We start from the raw sequence: 19,171 nt of genomic DNA, 5'->3' as shown, positions 1-19,171 counted from the left end.
AGTATAATAATCTGACTTGTCTATCTACCTCTATTACAGAATAATAATCTGACCTGTCTATCTACCTCTATTACAGAATAATAATCTGACCTGTCCATCGCCCTCTATTACAGAATAATAATCTGACCTGTCCTCCTCCTTCTATTACAGTATATTAATCTGACCTGTCCATCCACCTCTATTACAGTATAATAATCTGACTTGTCTATCTACCTCTATTACAGAATAATAATCTGACCTGTCCATCCCCCTCTATTACAGTTTAATAATCTGACTTGTCTATCTACCTCTATTACAGAATAATAATCTGACCTGTCCATCCACCTCTATTACAGTATAATAATCTGACTTGTCTATCTACCTCTATTACAGAATAATAATCTGACCTGTCCATCCCCCTCTATTACAGTTTAATAATCTGACTTGTCTATCTACCTCTATTACAGTATAATAATCTGACCTGTCCACCTCCCTCCATTACAGTATAATAATCTGACCTGTCCATCTCCCTCTATTACAGTATAATAATCTGCCCTGCCCATCTCCCTATATTACAGTATAATAATCTGACCTGTCCACCCCCTCTATTACAGTATACTAATCTACCCTCAGCCTGTCATAGTACAGTGCAATAATCTTCTATACCGTGCTACAATCTACTCTAACTCTGGCTTTCTATTACAGTATAATAATCTGCATCTATTACATTGTCATAATCTGCCCTCACATTCTAGCAATCACTTGTCTGTCAGGGTAATCTGCCCTGGTCCTGATTTTTATTTTCAGTACTACATTCCCCCAGTCCCTCCATCATCATAGTCCTATAGGAATCTTACAATAACGCTTTTGTTTTCTGACCTCGTATATCTCCATTACTAATCTATATTGCCTATTAATCTGCTGCCACTTGCTTCGTGTGCCTCCTTTTCCTGACGATGTCCCCAGTGAAGATGAATGGCGATCTGTCAATAAGGTCATCAGTTCAAGGAAACTACACAAGTCCCTCAGGTCATTCCAGTAAATGTCAGGTCACTTGTAGGGTCTTGGATGTACAAACCTTCCCTGAGGCTCCCGAGGCTGGAGGGGCAGTGGTCAGATGTGACTGGCAGCAGGTTCTCCAGAGCAATGTCCAGAGATCCTCCTGTCCTCCTCACTCATCTCTCCTCATTTCCTTATTTCCATGTTCTTCTTCAGATATAATTGCCCATTCAGTCTTTCTAATAGAATTACCGGTCTAAGTAGGAATGTGTAATTTACTAATTGTATTTTGGCCAGGATGGATTCTCCTCCAAGCCAGGCTCCTGCTACTTGTTGCCTCCTCATTCTGCTGCTGACAGTTCATGGTTTAATGTCATGTTGTGCAGTGTTTTGTTATGACAAGAAGTAAGTGATGTCTCCTGGAGGTCATCAGTCATAGTACCAGGGTTCTCCTATAGGTGCCTATGCCATCCTATAGCCAGGGTTCCTCTAGGCACACCTGCAGATTCTGGAGGAGCTAGTGAGCCCCCATGTCTTCTCCCACCTCCTCTTACTCAGACACTCCCAGGGCTGGGTGCTGCCTGCACCATCACAGACACTTCCATGCCAGCTCCTGATAGAAGAAGACAAGAGATCTGCACATTCCAGGAGACCATGTGAGTAATTGATGTGGGGAGCGGTCTACCACCCAGTGCTGACCCCCCTGTACTATAGCATCTGCTCTGTTACTGTGTGTCAGTGCTGTCCATGTGTGTAAGTCTATATACTGATACTCTCATCATCTCATCTACTACCTGGAACACACACAAAAAACTAATAGGAAAGTCCACAGGGCTGATAGTTTTCTTGTTGTGTCCTACTATAATGTGCCTGCTCCCTGCTTACAGAACCCCCACATCTCCTAATATTTGTAATACATGGACTCTTACATGTAACTCCTATCATTTATCTATTGATCCCTTCATCATTAGTACAGATGACATAGATTTTAGCTATGATAATTGGAAATAATAATACCTCCATCATGCAATTCTTCTCCTTGCCTGTGATAGGGGCCGAACCATCTGGACATTGTATATAGAAATCTATTAATCCAAATAAAATTCCTTTACTTCCTGACAGAAGACACTAAGATGTTCAGCCTCTTCTCTCATATCCAGCCCTTCATAGTCGTCCTATACTCCTACTATAGATAATGACAGCCCCCAGCAATCATTGTCTGGGTCTCTCATATTACTGTATTAATAACAGTTCTGATGATTTTGTTACTTCATACTTGCAGTATGACTATGTACTGTACAACCAGAAAATGTACAGATCAATCAATAATATCCTTTGATTTTGCTAGTACCCTACCACTCAGTGCTAATACTCAACCACTACTCTGATGACCAGTATACTCAGGGCTAATACCCCACCACTACCATTATACTCAGGGCTAATACCCCACCACTACCATCACTACTAGAGTACTCAGAGCTAATACCCCACCACTACCATTACTACTAGAGTACTCAGGGCTAATACCCCACCACTACCATCACTACTAGAGTACTCAGGGCTAATACTCCACCGCTACCATCACTACTAGAGTACTCACTGCTAGTAAAATCAGTGCTCATACGCCATAACTCCTGTCACTACTAGAGTACTCAGTATTAATACCCCACCTATCCTCTCACTAATAGTATACTCTAAGTTAATACTACACCACTACTCTCACTACTAGTTCACTTAGTGATAATACCCTACTACTCCTCTGACTACTAGTACACTCAGTGCTAATACCCTACCACTCCTTAAATACTAGTATACTCAGTGCTAAAACCCTTCCACTCCTGTTACTACTAAATACTAGTTGCTAATAACTAGTTGCTATAACTCATTACTAATACCTTACCATTCCTCTCACTACTTGTAAAATCAGTGCTTGTATTCCACCACTCCCATCACTACTAGAGTACTGAGTATTAATACCCCACCTTTCCTCTCACTATTAGTATACTCTGTGTTAATACTACAGCACTACGCCCATTACCAGTATACTCAGTAGTAATATCCTTCTAGTCCTCTCACTATTAGTGTACTCATTGCTAATAGTCCACAACGACTCTTACTACAACTTCTCTAACTACTAGTATGCTTAATGCTAATACCCCATCAGCCTTCTGACTACTAGTATAGTCATTGCTAATACCCTACTACTCCTCTCAATACTAGTATACTCATTGCTAATACTCCACCACTACTCTAACTTACAGTATACTGAGTGCTAATAATCCACTACAACTCTTACTACTAGTAAATTCAATGCTAATATCCCGACACTACTCTTACTACTAGTATACTCAGTGCTAATATTCCACCACTACTCTAACTTACAGTATACTGAGTGCTAATACTCCACAACTCTTACTACTTCTCTTACTACCCTGTTTCCCCTAAAATAAGACATCCCCAAAAAATAAGACCTAGTACAAGTTTGTTCGGGCTTAGAAATATAAGGCTTCCCCTGAAAATAAGACCTAGCGGCAGTCATTGCAGGAGCTCCCCCCAAGTCATACATTAGTATTAGGAAATCTTTTAGATGCTGCAGAAGGTTGTGACATGGGGAAGAATTCATGGAAGTAAATCACTGAGTGCTGTGCTACAAATGTGATACCAGCAGCTACCAGGATAAGAAGGGTCATTTACGGAAAGTGCTTTTACTAAACATGAGAGATTGGGGCCAATGATTCTAATAAATACAATGATTCTAAGAAATACACCATGAAATTCAGAGTTTGGAGAGTCATGAGGATGGAGGATGTTAGAGAAGTTGATTTTTTTGTTCACCAATAAATGTAAATTCTTGTTAATGGAAAAATAAGACATCCCCTGAAAATAAGACCTAGTTCCTCATTAGGAGCAAAAATTAATATAAGACACTGTCTTATTTTCGGGGAAACAGGGTACTAGTATATTCAGTGCTAATAATTTACTATGTCTCTGACTACTAGTATACTCAATGCTAATACTTTACTACTTCTCTGACTACTATTATACTCAGTGCTAATACTTTACTACTTCTCTGACTACTATTATACTCAGTGCTAATACTTTACTACTTCTCTGACTACTATCGTACTTAGTGCTAATGCCATACTTCACCTTTCACTACTAGAATACTCAGTGCCAATACCCTACTGCTGCTCTCATTACTAGTGTAGTGAGTGCTAATAGCCTACAACAACTAGTATACTCATCGCTAAAACTCCATCTATGATATCATACTTTTTCCATATACAGGTGGTCCCCTACTTAAGAACACTCGACTTACATACGACCCCTAGTTACAAACGGACCTCTGGATATTGGTAATTTATTGTGCTTTGGTCCTGGGCTACAATAAACAGCTGTAACAGTTATCAAATGTGTCTGTAATGAAGCTTTAGTGTTAATCCTGATTCTTATGACAACCCAACATTTTTAAAATCCAATTGTCGTAGAGACCAAAAAAGTTCTGGCTGGGATTACAATGATAAAATATGCAGTTCCGACTTACATACAAATTCAACTTAAGAACAAACCTACAGACCCTATCTTGTATGTAACCCGGGGACTGCCTGTATTTCATTTTTTTTACTTGTAGCTTCACATATGACAAAGCGGACCCCACAAACCCTGATTAATATTACTTCTCTTCTTCTCATGGTTTGCCTCATTGACGCTGTCCTAGTCATCAGATCTGGTGTCACTACATGCATCATTAACCTAAAAATAAATCTTTTACCTAAAATTCACGAACACCGGCGCTGTCCATGTGGCCGGTGCTGAATCCTAGTCTCAAACCCAGTAGTAAGAAATAGAATTTTTTTTTATACAGAACTATCATAGTAAATATGGTTAGAAAAAGATATCAGTCCATCAAGTCCAACCTATTCATTCTACATTTTGCCGTGCTGATCCAAAGCAAAACAATTACCCTACAAAGCTGAGGCCCAAAGCAAGGAAAAATTCCCTCCCGATTCTTAATATTGCGGTCAGAACAATTCCCTGGATCAACTTACACAAAGTTTTATTCCCATACCATGTGATATTATTGCTCTCTGGCAAGGCATCCAGGCCTTCTTAAACATGTTCAAATTATCAGCCATTTATAGTACCAGGGGAGTCAAAAGTTCCAGGAACCACAAGAACTATTGCGCTGTTATATTAATATAAAATATTTTATCAATTAATTTTATGAGATAATGCTGGTCTTCTATGCTACATAATCTGCCTCCCATTGGAAAAACTTACTGTGGATTCAATATGGCGGCTTTCAAGATGGCAGCCACATTCTGGACTGGTTTCCGAAATAAGGGGGTTCTGGGATCGGTATAGTCTTGATTTCCAGGCTGTGTATTAGCATTGGTTATATTTGCATATCAGTGTTGTGCTCAGTATTTTTATGCCACACCGGGAATATTTGAGTGCACTTTGAACCGTAACAAAACTGTATTACAAAAGTTTTTTTTTATAAATTATAATTTTTATTAAAGGTCATTTACATACTATATCAAAATCAATGCATTTTGAAATAATGATAATAATAAAAGAAGAATCTACATAAAATATAACAAAGTAGTATAAAATGACATAGTATACATTTTAATAAAATAAAATAGAATAAAGTAGTCACATTTGGAAGTTTTCTCCATTTAATAAGTAGGACAAAATGTCCCAAATATTAACTAAAAATTATTATTCAGGGTGATAACATAACTAGTGATGAGTAGCCTTGAACCACAAAGTTAGTATCAGCTCCAAAATATTTATTATATGCAGCGCTGGGGTCCTGGGTTCATGTCCCATCCAAGTTAACATTTGCAAAGAGTTTGTATCTTCTCTCTGTGTTTCCTCCGGGGTCTCCAGTTTCCTCCCACAATCGAAAACATACTGGTAGGTTGATTAAATTGTGAGCCCCATTGGCTGCGTAATCTGTAGGCACTATATAAATAAGGAATAATTATTATTATTTTTCGACACTCATACCTTTTTTTTTTTTTTTAAACACAACTTTGAAATCCCGACACCATTCCTGTACTTCTGACATTATTTTTGTGCACACTTATAGTTGCAAAAAGCTTGTCTATGGAGTTCTATTTCAACTTCATGCCTGTCGAGACAGTTCTAATCCTTTTTGGTTCTGCCCCAACTTATTAACCCCTAACGCCAAAATCTAACATCCCAGTGACAATGATAGCACAATTCATGTTCTAAAACCAGAAATTGATAAATGCCCCCATTTGTCTTGTAGACGCAGCCATATATCGTATCTTACATCTGTACGTTCTAACAATCTCTCTCCCTCCTCTTCCTAGGTGCATGATAATATTTTCTCTCCTTAAGTGCCTGATAATTAAAACCTCACACTAAACTCCTCTGGAGGCGACAGATCAGGGATATTTTTAGTGTGTTATCACAGCGTGTTCTAATGTAACAAAAAGACAGGATCATTCTCAGGATCCGGTATTGCTGGTCTCTATGTAGCGCAGGTAGTCTGTGTCCTGCAGCAGCGTGGCCATAATTCTATATCTTTATCGCAAGTTATTCCCTTCCGTAACATCATTACTATTCTCATTTTGTCCAATGGAGTGCATAATGACATATTTGACAATTTAGTAGGTGTTCTGATAAATGGGGATAAGCTGCAATAGCAGGAACTCCCATTCTACAATGAATGGCATAATGTTGGTAAGGAGTCTGTGATCACCTGTATCAAAGCTTTTCTGGTAATTCCACGAGCTTGGCACCAAGGCTGAAACTACAAGGGTATCAGCCATAGCAGCCGCCATGGGGCCCACAGAGTAAGGGGGTCCTGGCAACTGGACCATTGGGTGTGTATTGGGTATGTATATGCTGTATGTATGTGTGTGTATATGTTGTATGTCTGTATATGGCATTGTATGTATGGGTGTATATGTGATGTGTATAGGCTGTACGGATATAAGTATTTAAATGTATGTGTATATGAATGTATAAATGTATGTGATTGTAACTCATATGTGAGTGTATAAATATATATTATTCTTTTAAGGGGGCAGTTACGCAGCAGAAGGCTGCTAGTTACGCCAGTGCTTGGCACCTTCCTCTACTTTAAAGGTGACTGTGATTTTGGTGTAACGGTAAAATGAGGCTCCTCGGTGTTGGTGCTTGGACACAAAAAAATAGTTTTATTCCCCATTATTGTCATTGTGATCTGAGATCCAGTCAAAGAGGTGAGAAAGCTCTTGGATCCAGTCAAGCTCTCCTGCCCCCTCACGACCGTTTTGGGTGGCCCATAATAATAATAATTGCTTTATTTATATAGCGCACACAGATTATGCAGCGCTGCACAAAGCTTGACAAATCAGTCCCTGTCCCCAATGGGCTAATCAGCCTACCAGTATGTTTTGGAGTGTGGGAGAAAACCGTAGTACCAGGAGGAAACCCACGCAAACACGGAGAGAACATACAAACTCTTTGCAGATGTTGACCTGGGTGGGAATCGAACCCAGGACCCCAGCGCTGCAAGGCAGAAGTGCCATCTGATTCCAGCTGTGCACCGTGCATAAGTGTGCGTTGTACAAGTCAGGGCACTGCCAAATATCTCTCTCTCACAGGCGACACCGAAATGTGCAGGATATTCAAACCAACCGGCAGTGATGTTTTGCTGGGGGCTGTGACAAGAGGTGGGGGAAAGGACAGATTTTACCAGCCAGGACGGCCATGAGGAGGCTGGGGAGTTGTAATAGATGCAAGATCTCTCCCGCCTCCTTGATCTGAGAAGACAATGATGGGGAATAAAACTGTTTTTTGTGTCGAAGTACCAACACGGAGGAGACACATTTGTACCAATACACCCAATCACAGTCACCTACTGCATACTATTCAGGGTTTATTGTGAAGAAGCCCCATGTGAATGTTGTCTGTGATGGGGCACTTTCAACAGGGTATTTCACCTCCTATGGTAAGCTCTGGGTACTGGGTAAGATTACCCATAAACCACAGAAGGCGACTAGTACTGGACCCTGGACCATAGTATTACAGGTGGATTCAGTGAAGAAAAGACAAGTCTCCTTTTTCCTCTCCATTCTTGCACACAGACTGTGTTTTCGACAGAAAACCGAAAATAAACATCTCTGCTGACTTCATCATCACCTAGTAAAACCTGTGAATGTGAGTGTGATGGAGGAACCTGAGCACCTCATTGGTGGTGTCAGATTTATTCTTGTGCTGATTATCCAGCTTCATCACCAACATCTTCAATGTATTTATAGGGGAAGAAAAGCAGGAGGGTGAAGGTGCTGGACTATGCTCACACTTCTAGGAACCCCTTAGCTTTTACAGTAGGGTGACACTAAACCAGTGATCTCTATAAATAAAAAGATCAAACAATTAAAAAAACAATAGCAGCAAGTATAGACACACAGAAGAAAGGTTGGGTAGTTATATATTTGGATACAACAAAAAGGTAAAAAAAATTAAATAGCTTTTCCCCCTCTCGGAATGATCAATGGTTAAATAAAGCTGTTAAATAAGTGCCGTTTAAAAATACATCTACCCCTAAAAAACAACCCCTCGTATGGCTTATAAAATGTACAAAACTTTTTTTGGACAGCAGTCAGACCCACTCAAATAAACTTGTTATAACCGGTCCTGGGAAAATGGGAGGACTTAAAAACTTGGTACATCCTCTTTAGAAAGACATTTACTTTTCAGCAGCACAGGTCATCAAAAATCAAATTGTCAGGCATCCGACACGGACCCCACAGCTTATAATTATTACAAATTACTGGTACAGCCGCACAAATAAACCGAATAACCGGCTCTCAGCCAGGGAAAGGGGAGGGCATTATGCACACAGTAGGCGTGCATAATTTTGTTTGGACGGAGGGCTAAGCGTCAAAACACAGCCAGCCCAGGGCGCCAGAGCCTAATTTGAATATTTTTATAAACCATATTTTCTTTAACAGGGCAATGTTTCATGTTAAAAGAAGATAACAGATGTATTTAGAAAGAGGACGCCAGCATGTTAGTGTGCTCAGCTCCAAATGGTACAATGGTGGTGGTTGATTTCCTTTAATCCACCCCTGGTGTGGCTTATATCATATACTGTTGCACAAAGTGCCGGCATATGATAAATGTCCCCCTCTATCCTTCGCAGATGAGTGTAGACCTAGCTGCTGTGACTCACTCCTCCCCTCTCCATAGAACTTCAATGTAATCTAACATCTTGGTGTAAGTGGAGAAAGAAGAACCTTTCTTTGATACGATGAGTTTTACAGTTTCTTGCATTCACTTTTGATTTATACAAAGATTATTACTGATTCCATGACCAATGATTTGCAGTATTTGCAAGAATCTTTGACAATGTTTTCTTCCTCTTGTACACAGGTCAGGCCCAGGCAGTATCCCCCAAACTAGCAATCGCAAACTACTGCAAACACAGGCTCAAGTCGATGAGGTAAGTCATTGGCTGCCCACAGTCATTTAATAGCTGACAGATCAAAGCAATGGCATGTCCATCCCTGCCCAAAACCTCCATACATCCACATGATTGACAGTAAACTAATGACAGAGCATTCATGTGGGGGTTATCTTCAAGAGAGATTGACATGATAAAATCCAACATTTCCAGTGTTTTGTTCCTGTAATAATCAGAGTTTTTTGGCTCAGGCAGTCAGCTCAGACACAGGACCGTGGAAACCACCATGAAGTATATGAGCCTATAGAAATACATGGGGACATGTGCATAACTCCCAGTCTTCATAGCAGAGAAAATGGGACAAAATATACAATTTTTTTGCTCTGCCTCCAACTCAACCCGACACAGTATAATTTTCTCTTATTGATCTTCATCTCCCTCTCTTATATTGTGCCCCCATCTTCACCTCATATTAAAGTCCCCTCTCATTGTGTTCTTTCAGCAGCTTCCTCTTTATTCCCCCCCAGCTGCTCCCTTCTTATTTTTCACCCCCAAACAGCTCCTCCTCTTATTTTTCACCCCTGGCAGCTTACCCTTAAGCATCTCCAAATCTTATTTTGCTCCCAACCAGCTCACCCTCTTATTGTGCCCCCCAGGAGCTCCCCCTCTTATTTTGTCCCCCCCAGCTGCTTCCCATCATATTGTGCCACCACAATAAAATAATAGACGCATATACTCACCATACCCCGTTCCCCCGCAGAAGCTCCTCGCTTTCTACTGTATGTGGCAATACAGCTAATAGGCAGGGTGACATCATCACATGGCGCCTGCCGGCATTGCTACACACAGCAGAAGCACAGGAATAATACAGGGAGCTGCCATCTCTCTGCACTGTCACTGTAATCAGCTCTGTCAGCGTATGGAGGATGCTGGCAGAGTTGATGTCCTGCAACATACCCCCCACCGGGTGGGGCATAGTGGAACAGTTCTGCTGGATCCGGGGCACTTGGGAGGTATGCGTGTGTTAGCCATGGAAACCATGAATAACATATGTCCAAAACACGCTCCTGTGCAGGAGGCCTAGTAGCCTGGAGATATATACCACGGGATCACTGTTTAATACCCTTAGCAGTACCACAGCAATACTGACCACAGCAAAAGCAGCCAAATATGTCTGATTTCTACTGTAATTTTTAGGCTCAATGGCTCAGATTTACCAAAAGTAGTGCAATCTGTACTAAGTGCAGTTTCCTCATGAATGTGCAGAGTGCGCCAGACTATTGAATACTGGCGCACGGTCTTCCATTATCTGGCACCCCCTGCACTGCTTGGCGCACCTTTAACTTAGAGCATTCGACACAATTAGGAGGCAGAGCTTAACTTTTCCATCTTTTCCACTATAAGCTGTGGTGCAGCCGGTGATGATTGCACTGACTGTGACCACTAGATGGCAACAAAGTCCTAATTTGTGAACATCATGAATTGAGATTCCTGCAAACACAAATGTTTCAGTTATTAGATCTATTAGGTCAGCTGCTATAATTGCTTGTGTTTGTATCTGATCAGCAGTAACACTACATATCTCTGCCATGGACCATTGCTCTAAAATGCGCTGCCCATATCTGCAAGACATAGAAAATACTCGCATAGAAAAGGGAAAAGTTGCAAAATGCAAAGAAAAGGAGTCTGGATTCATCAAAGGGATATTCAGCCAAAATTCAAGCCATGATGAGAGTTGTAGTTCCACTCTCATCAGGATATCTCCTGGATTGTCTACAACTTGTTATATTTATTTTTATGTGACTTTTTCTATCTTTAGATTGGGAACACATGGGGAGTAATTGGAGCACTGCAATCTACCATATCAGTATAGTGGAAGAGATTTCAAAGTCTGTGCCAGGCCCCCGTCTATAATGTATGTTTTACATTACAAGTCTTCTCATATTAGAAACTGACACCTTATGGGCCCCTAAGCCTCCTGGGTCCGGTTGCTATCGCACACTCTGCACCTCCTCAAGTTACGCCCCTGATAACCATGTCTTTTTTGGTAAAGTCTGTGACCTTAAAGGGGTTGGCCACTGTACCTTATGTTTTTTGTAATGTGTGTATGTGTGTGTGGGGGGGGGGGGGGGCAGAATACTAGGTAATTTACCAATAATACATCTACTTACCCCTTACTGACATGAACCCTCTGCATATTGCAGCAAACACCTACCGGTAACACCTGCAGTCGGTGCTGGCACTGATTGTGGGTGTTAACCCTCTAAATGCCTGGATGCGATCGCAGCCCCTTGTGAGGTCATCGGGGGGCGGAGATCAGTTGTCATGACATGTCTTGTTTTTTTATTCTTTTCTTTATTCTTTATAAATGATGTGGTAAATCCCCATAAACTGCCATACAGTAGTATGGCAGTATAAGGTAGGATCAGACAACCTAGGGTTAAAGTACCCTAGGGGGGGGGGGGAGTCTGAAAAATAGTAAAAATTAAAATAAGTTATAAAAATATTAAAAATTATATTAAAAAAAACTAAAAATTCAAATCACCCCCCTTTCCCTAAAACTTATATAAATAAACAGTAAAAATCATAAACATTTCCATGTCCCAAAATACCTGATCTATCAAATTATAATAATGGTTATTCCCAGCGTTTAACCCCATAATGGAAAATAGCGCCCAAAGTCAAAAATACAATTTTTTGACATTTTGAAAAAATATTAAAAAAAATTCAATAAAAAAGGAATCAAAAGGTCATACGATCCTAAAAGTGGTAGCATTGAAAACATCATCAAAAGTCACCAAAAATGATGCCACCCACAGCTCCATACACTGAAGTATGAAAAAGTTATTAGCACCAGAAGATGGCAACTGAAAATTTTTTCTTTTGTACCAGAGGTTTTAATATTTGTTAATTTATGAAAACATAAAACCTATACAAATTTGTTATTCCAGTGATCACTTTGACCCAAAGAATAAAGTAGACATGTCATTTGGGGTGCACAGTAAAAGGCGTAAAGTCCGAGCCCACCTATGAAGTGCAATTTGTTACCCAGAAAACAAGCCCTCACACAGTTCTTTACATGGAAAAATTAAAAAGTTATAGATTTTTGAAGGAATAGAAAATAGAAACGCAAAAACGAAAAATGGCCTCGGCATTAAGGGGTTAATAGTTCTGCACCAGTTTCTCAATATGTAACATGAAGCCTCCTGTCTTTTACCAGACATTCCTGATCATAAAATGGCCGCAGATGGAGGGTCATGTGATCTGTCCATGAACAATCGCTCTGCCAGGACCTTATGGTAGTATTCATGAATATAAGATCAAGGTCTTGGCCTCCTCATACTGTGGCCCTTTGTCCTCCAGCAGCTCCTATCCTTCAGCCTCCTCTTGTAGCCTCCTGTCCTCCAGCAGCTCCTGTCCTCCAACCTTCTCTCCTCCAGCAGCTCCTGTCCTCCAGCCTCCTCCTGTGGCCCCGCCCTGCAGCTCCTGTCATCCAGCCTCCTCCTGTCCTCCAGCCTTCTCATGTGGCCCCCTATCCTCCAGCCTCCTACTGTCCTCCAGCCTCCACCTGTAGCTCCTGTCCTCCATCCTTCTCCTTTAGCTCCTGTCCTCCAGTCTCCTTCTGTCCTCCAACCTTCTCGTGTAGCCTCCTGTCCTCCAGCCTGCTCCTGTGGCCCCCTGTCCTCCAGCCTCTTTTTGTGGCCTCCTGTCCTCCAGTCTCCAGAGCAAGAGAGGGGGCACCACACCTCATGGCCACGCCCTTAGTGTACTGAAAGGCTAATTTCCATATATATAAAAATGTAGATTTCCCAGCATCCAGGTCACAGGTTTCCTCAAGTAAACTTATGCTTGTACTGAAGCTCACACATGGTTAAAGGGAGCTGTTTCCACCATTGGCAGCTGTCTCTGCAGTGAAGTCTCGGTGTGACCGCGTCTCTCCAGTCGCAGCAGATGCCTGGGGGTCACTTGCATTGTCGTCACTGTCAGCATGACGCGCTCGCCAGACAGAGTTTCATATTTCCCTTTAACAGTTTATCAATTATTTAGGTCAACCCCATGGTGTGTTGAGTGCTCTTTATGCAAGCAGTGATTGTCCTTCCTCGTGGCACGTGCCTGACACAGAATCCTGCCATTCACTTCTGCACTTCCTCAGTCCTGACAGCACTTACATAACCTCCATTCATTAGAAGGGAGCACAATAGACGCTGCCCATTCTCTGCACCCAGACCCCAACCTCTCAGTACTTTATGACCTATATCAACATGTTTCTATAGAAATGCTGCACATGTAGGGGATCTGTGGAAGGATTTATTCAATGCAATATATCCAGGTCAACATCTGCAAAGAGTTTGTATGTTCTCTCTCTGTTTGTGCGGGTTTCCACCGGGTCCTCCGGTTTCCTCCCACACTCCAAAACATACTGGTAGGTTGATTAGATTGTGAGCCCCATTGGGGACAGGAACTGATTTGTCATTTTTTGTGCAGCGCTGCGTAATCTGTGTGTGCTATATAAATAAAGAATAATTATTATTATTATTATATAACAGTAAGAAGGATCCACAGTTCAGAATGTTCTGTAGTAGAAATCCATCCACTTGTGGTTCTAAGATAATAAAGACAAGTTTCTATCTTTCCTGGAACTTTTTCAGGTTGTTCCTTGTGGATTGAGGATCGGGTATTGAAATGTCTACCGCACCAGGGCCTGAGCACAATATGGGGACACCTGGATTCCCCGAGTCCACGCCTGTCAGATCCAACAGTGAGATACATGAAAAGGGTGGAGGCTATGACATGAATAACGGACCTCCCTGGGGCACTCCTAGTGTGTGTGTGTTATGGAAAAGTGGAGGCCCCTGATGTTAGCGGAAGGCCAGGGATCACACTGGACAACACTTTCTTTATTCGCACACAGGAAAGCAGCAGCAATGGGTTGTAAACTTCCTGCATGCACACACAATGTGGTGGATTGGTTGGCTCTGGTCAAGTAGGAATTTAGCCATACCTAAGACTTGGTAGTCTATGGTAGTCAATAGGCTGAAAATAGGAGCCAGTTTGGCTCTGCTTCTTCTGCAGCAAGCTAGGTGCAGGGATGCATCTCTCTCAAGGAAACTCAAGAGTGAGACTGACCTAGAGCCCTATACAGAACCTAGATTTATAAATTTACTCTGTCTAAACAGTTCTGGAATATTCTGAGCTTTCCAACCATTCACAAGCCTGGGATTCTGCAGAAAGGTTACGTTAACCTCAGACATAACATAAATAGATAGCACATTAACTCCTTAGTGGCATGCATGGTATAATGTTGATGGAAATAATATAGAAGAAGGCAGCAAAGGATCGTTTTTGGATAGCTATAGTAGTTAGATGAATCCCTCTGGGAAATCACAGCAACACTTAAAGGTTCTGAATTTAGTGATGACCCATCTTGCGGGACATTACAGTATGGCCCTTTCTTTTTAATGTTCGCCTAGCCCACCAAAAGGGAGGAACATACCCACCTAATACCTGAGTATCCTGACAATCATATCACTGCCCCCCCCTCCCCCATAAGAAGACCATTCTATACCATTGATGCCATTGGGGCGAGGGGACTTGCTGAATGACTATGATGCTGTGTTCCATGTGCATGGTCCGAACTTTAATAGCTACTATTACTAATGACTATGTTTGTAACCGAGCCTTTGCATAACTATACCCCCTAAAAAACCCCCCATCATTTTCAGGTGTAGATGTACTGCATGTGCAAACAACATGTATCTGTATAGAAAAAGTATTTTCAGGATCGACCGGTCTTTGTTTTCCATTAAGTAAATATATGGCTGTTCATCCAGAGCACTCTAGTGTTCTTTTCACAAGATTTGTAGTATATATTGGGATTTCCCCAGTGACATCACCCACATATACATTTGATGGATACTACTGTATATGCGTACTGTAGTATCTTGTGGCCTGTGTGGGGTAAATGGAGGCATGTGTAGACATGGCTGTAGGAACATTGCATAGATGTATGTGGAAGGCCATCCGTCTGTAATGTGTCATAGCCGCCATTACTCATTGTCATCCTTGGAAATCCTTCCTTTGATTGGCCAAAATACCTTATGGATTTCAGGATGAGGGACACCTCATAGACATACATTCCCTGGTAAGTATGTGATCTATACAGTCTTTTATATTCTATTTCTAGCTGTACTGTTTCTGATGTTTGCCTTGGAGACCACAATGTACAGTTGTCATACTGTATCACGGGGACTGGTGACATCTGGCACACAACAAACACGAACCCCTCCAGGTCACACGGTTCTTGTTATGATTATTTGCGCCACATTAACTTTGTCCACACACTCCTGATTGTTGTTGTGTCTGTGTTTTGATGGTGGCGGCAGGTGGTGGACATCATGCGTGTTAATGTGGACAAGGTCCTGGTCAGGGATCAGATGCTGTCGGAGCTGGACAACAGGGCCGATGCCTTGCAGGCCGGAGCGTCACAGTTTGAGACCAGCGCCGCTAAACTGAAAAGGAAATATTGGTGGAAGAACTGTAAGGTGAGAGCGGCAGGGTTCGCATGTTTGGTTAAAGGGGTTGTCCACTTTCAGCAAAAAATTGACATTGTTTTGTGTACAATTTTCCAATATGCGTTCGGTATCAATTCCTAATAGTTTTCTAGATCTCTGTTTACTGTCAATTTTTAGGAAGATTTATTGTTTACTTCCTGTGGAGAAAACTAGTCCATGTTCCATGGTCACAGGTGAACAAAGCTGGAGTTTCCTTTTTTTTTCTCGTAGTGGCCAGCCAGCTGGGATTGCAGCTCATTTCTTTAATAGGAGGTCAGCTGCAGTTTTAGAGGCCAACAATTACAGAGAGATTGGAGCTGGACTTTTGACTCTGTTCACTAGTGATATTCTGGCACCACAGACTGATGGTGGCTGTCCCGAGTGTTGGGCCCCTACAGGGCCGGAGCCAGCACTGGGCATACCCTGGCAAGTGCCGGGGGCCAAGGGCTCCTGGGGGGGCCCACATTAGACTATACAAAAGAAATCCATGGGGCTGAGGGGGTTGTATATAAAATAACCATGAGGGGGCTGTTTGTTATGATAAACTGGAGAATATTTTATGGAACAGGAGACTCCTTTAATTTCTGAATTTTTTATGCCATTATGTGAGTTCACTGCAAAGTCACCTACTGAGGGTCTGTCGCCCAGGGGTCTACTTAAACCTGGAGCCGACCCTAGACCCCTATACTGACAACCTATACCTTTTAAAGGAATATTAGCATTTGAGACCTTCCTGGTGTTCCCATAGAATTTAAAGGGATAGTCATTGCGACGGCAAGGTTAGAGATGAGTCCCTACTATAGAGAGGACAACTTCAAATGTAGGGATAATAATAATAACACTCTGCCCTATGTCATTGAGAAGAATTCATCAGAACATCCTGACAATAGGTATCTGAGTGTTGGTCCATAATTACACCAGATGTAGAATTATATAGAGAAATATGATGTAATAAGAGTTAAATATATTTTTGGCTATCTGTATAGAGGGCCCGTGGGGGTCCTCAAAGCATTTAAACTTTTTATAAAGTAGATGTAAACCAAGCATATAACGTGCCCTGTTATGAACCCTTCAGCCACCCTTGACGGCCATTCCTTAAATAAAGGAATAAAGAAACTTAAACTGCATTTACTTGACAATAATTATATGGTATGAGTAATTTGGGGCATTGAGTAGTGTGGCAATAAGGCTTAGCACGTGTGACTAGGATGTTTTATGTCTTTACAGATGATGCTAGTTATGGGAGCAGTAGGCGCGCTAATGTTCATCATTCTCATTAGTAAGTAAATATCATACTGCATAATTTCTAAAGACTACTTTGTCGGCCTAGTCAGTGCTCCATTCATTTCTATGGGACTCCAATGATGGCCATCTACAGTAGTCCTATAGATGTGAAAGACCTCTGGTTAAGCATGTATACCAGTAAGACTAAGTTCACACCTGTGCTTGTCAAATTCTGTTATTCCGTAAATATAATGGAATGTGAATTAAATTTTATGGGGAACAGGAGGCCGTTGTTTTTTTTAGTTTCAGTTACTCTCGGAAAGCCCAAGCGCATGTGTGAACTGTGCCTAATCCTTTCACATGGGGAAACAATCATAACAGTGTGATAAGGGAAAAGAAATGCAATTGTGCTATTCTTTTACAAATTTTGCCTTTGCATCCTTAACCATGAGGAAAAATCAAATGGTAACTTTACTCTTTTGGTCACGATGATTACCGGAACACATTTATATAGTTTTTATAGTTTTTTAATATCTCTAAAAAATTACTTTATTTTTCAAAACAAAAATTTCTTTGCATTAACATATTTTAGATTATGGAGTTATATAAGGGGTCATTCTTTAAGTAATGAGCTGTAGTTTATATTGATAGCAATTTTCGAGAATATATTATGGTTTCTTCTCTTGATTTAAATAGAAAGCAAAACAACCATGTGATTAATACATAATGGGGCACATTTACTTACCCGTCCTGTCTCGATCCCCGCTGTGCGTTGTCCGATGAGGATTCGAGTCTGCCGCGCTATTTACTAAGATCGTGCGTCCAATTTCCTGCATGTGTCGCTTCCCCTGCTGAGGTCCGCCGGAGTTCACCTTCTTCTTCCCGGTGCATGTGAGTGCTACTCTTGCGACACAATTTAGTTTTTAAATTCCACAGTCTGTCCGAATCAGTAAGGTTGTCCGACGGCCACGCCCCCGATTTGTGTCACATGCAAGCCGGCGCCGATGCGACACAATCCGATCGTAAATCCGAAGGTAAAAAGTCGGGAAACCCGACGAAAATGTGCTGTTCGGACCCTTAACAAATGTGCCCCAATATGTTTATTTTTTTATGTGTTCTAGCATAAGAATTAAATTTTAGATACACTATTTCTTTAATTTTTTCTGATGATATTTTTAATCTGTATCAGAAACGTTGCATAAATGACTTTCTTTTCCTTCTCTTCCAGTATATTTCTGCACTTGATGCTGTGGACATCTGCCCTCGTATCCCCCTCGCTGTCCTCCTCTTCTAGTTTTTCCTGATCCTCAGCATTCCTCCGTCTGATCATGGTGTCGTCCTTCATGTCTTATACACTTTGTTCTACCAGTGACAGCTTCATGATTTCTTGTTACAGTGACAAACATCTAAACTGGAACAAGCCATATCTGTGATTTTTCAAAAATATGTCATTTTAGAGGCTAGAGATGAGCGTACCCAACATTCCTATTTGGGATTCAGATTCAGCCGTGCAACCTGAACGTATTGCTGGTTTGGCAGCTGAACAGCCAATCTGGCAAATTGATTCCCCTAACAACTAACCATGGCTACGATTGGCCAGGGGTCTCCCGAACCGAAGCCAAGCAGATACGTTGGGTTTGCTCATCTCTATTTGGGGCTAATGAGAGTCAGAATACATGGAAGTTGTAATTATTCCAAAATAAAAGGATGTTATTCTGAGTGACTGCTCTTCTCTTACTATCTAAAAGTAGTTTCAGCATACAAAGCAACTGTAGTATGGTAAACTTCTCCCTCCGAATGTGGCAAATAAGGCAAAACATCCTGTGACCATTTGCCTCACAGAAATAGTTAAGGGTGTGTTCGCATCTATCAGTTGCCATCAGTTTTTAATCGTCAGACCAGCATCTTCGCACCCGTTTTTCCTTTTACGATACTTACAGCTGATACATGTGAACGCACTCTAAGAAGTGTCCACAGGTATCTGATA

General features: G+C 41.4%; 1 protein-coding gene across 1 annotated transcript; it reads left to right on the top strand.

Moving 5' to 3' along the window:
* The first annotated feature begins 1,419 nt into the window (after positions 1 to 1,419).
* Positions 1,420 to 18,945, top strand: LOC140120655 (vesicle-associated membrane protein 3-like). The gene is made up of 5 exons (XM_072139615.1): positions 1,420 to 1,634; positions 9,379 to 9,448; positions 15,793 to 15,951; positions 17,188 to 17,239; positions 18,413 to 18,945. The coding sequence occupies exons 1-5, from the start codon at positions 1,582 to 1,584 to the stop codon at positions 18,427 to 18,429; spliced, it is 351 nt and encodes a 116-aa protein (XP_071995716.1). The 5' UTR covers positions 1,420 to 1,581; the 3' UTR covers positions 18,430 to 18,945.
* The last annotated feature ends 226 nt before the right edge of the window (positions 18,946 to 19,171 follow it).

The sequence above is a fragment of the Engystomops pustulosus genome, chromosome 3 (genome assembly GCF_040894005.1).
Source record: "Engystomops pustulosus chromosome 3, aEngPut4.maternal, whole genome shotgun sequence".
NCBI classification, from domain to species: domain Eukaryota; kingdom Metazoa; phylum Chordata; class Amphibia; order Anura; family Leptodactylidae; genus Engystomops; species Engystomops pustulosus.
The sequence above is the reverse complement of the archived record's forward strand: the minus strand, read 5'-3'. Positions and strand labels throughout refer to the sequence as shown.

Coding starts and splice junctions, on each gene's coding strand:
- LOC140120655 (XM_072139615.1), top strand. CDS start 1,582: ATGCCAGCTCCTGATAGAAGAAGACAAGAGATCTGCACATTCCAGGAG. Junction 1,635..9,378: donor TGCACATTCCAGGAGACCAT/GTGAGTAATTGA, acceptor TCTTGTACACAG/GTCAGGCCCAGGCAGTATCC. Junction 9,449..15,792: donor CACAGGCTCAAGTCGATGAG/GTAAGTCATTGG, acceptor TGGTGGCGGCAG/GTGGTGGACATCATGCGTGT.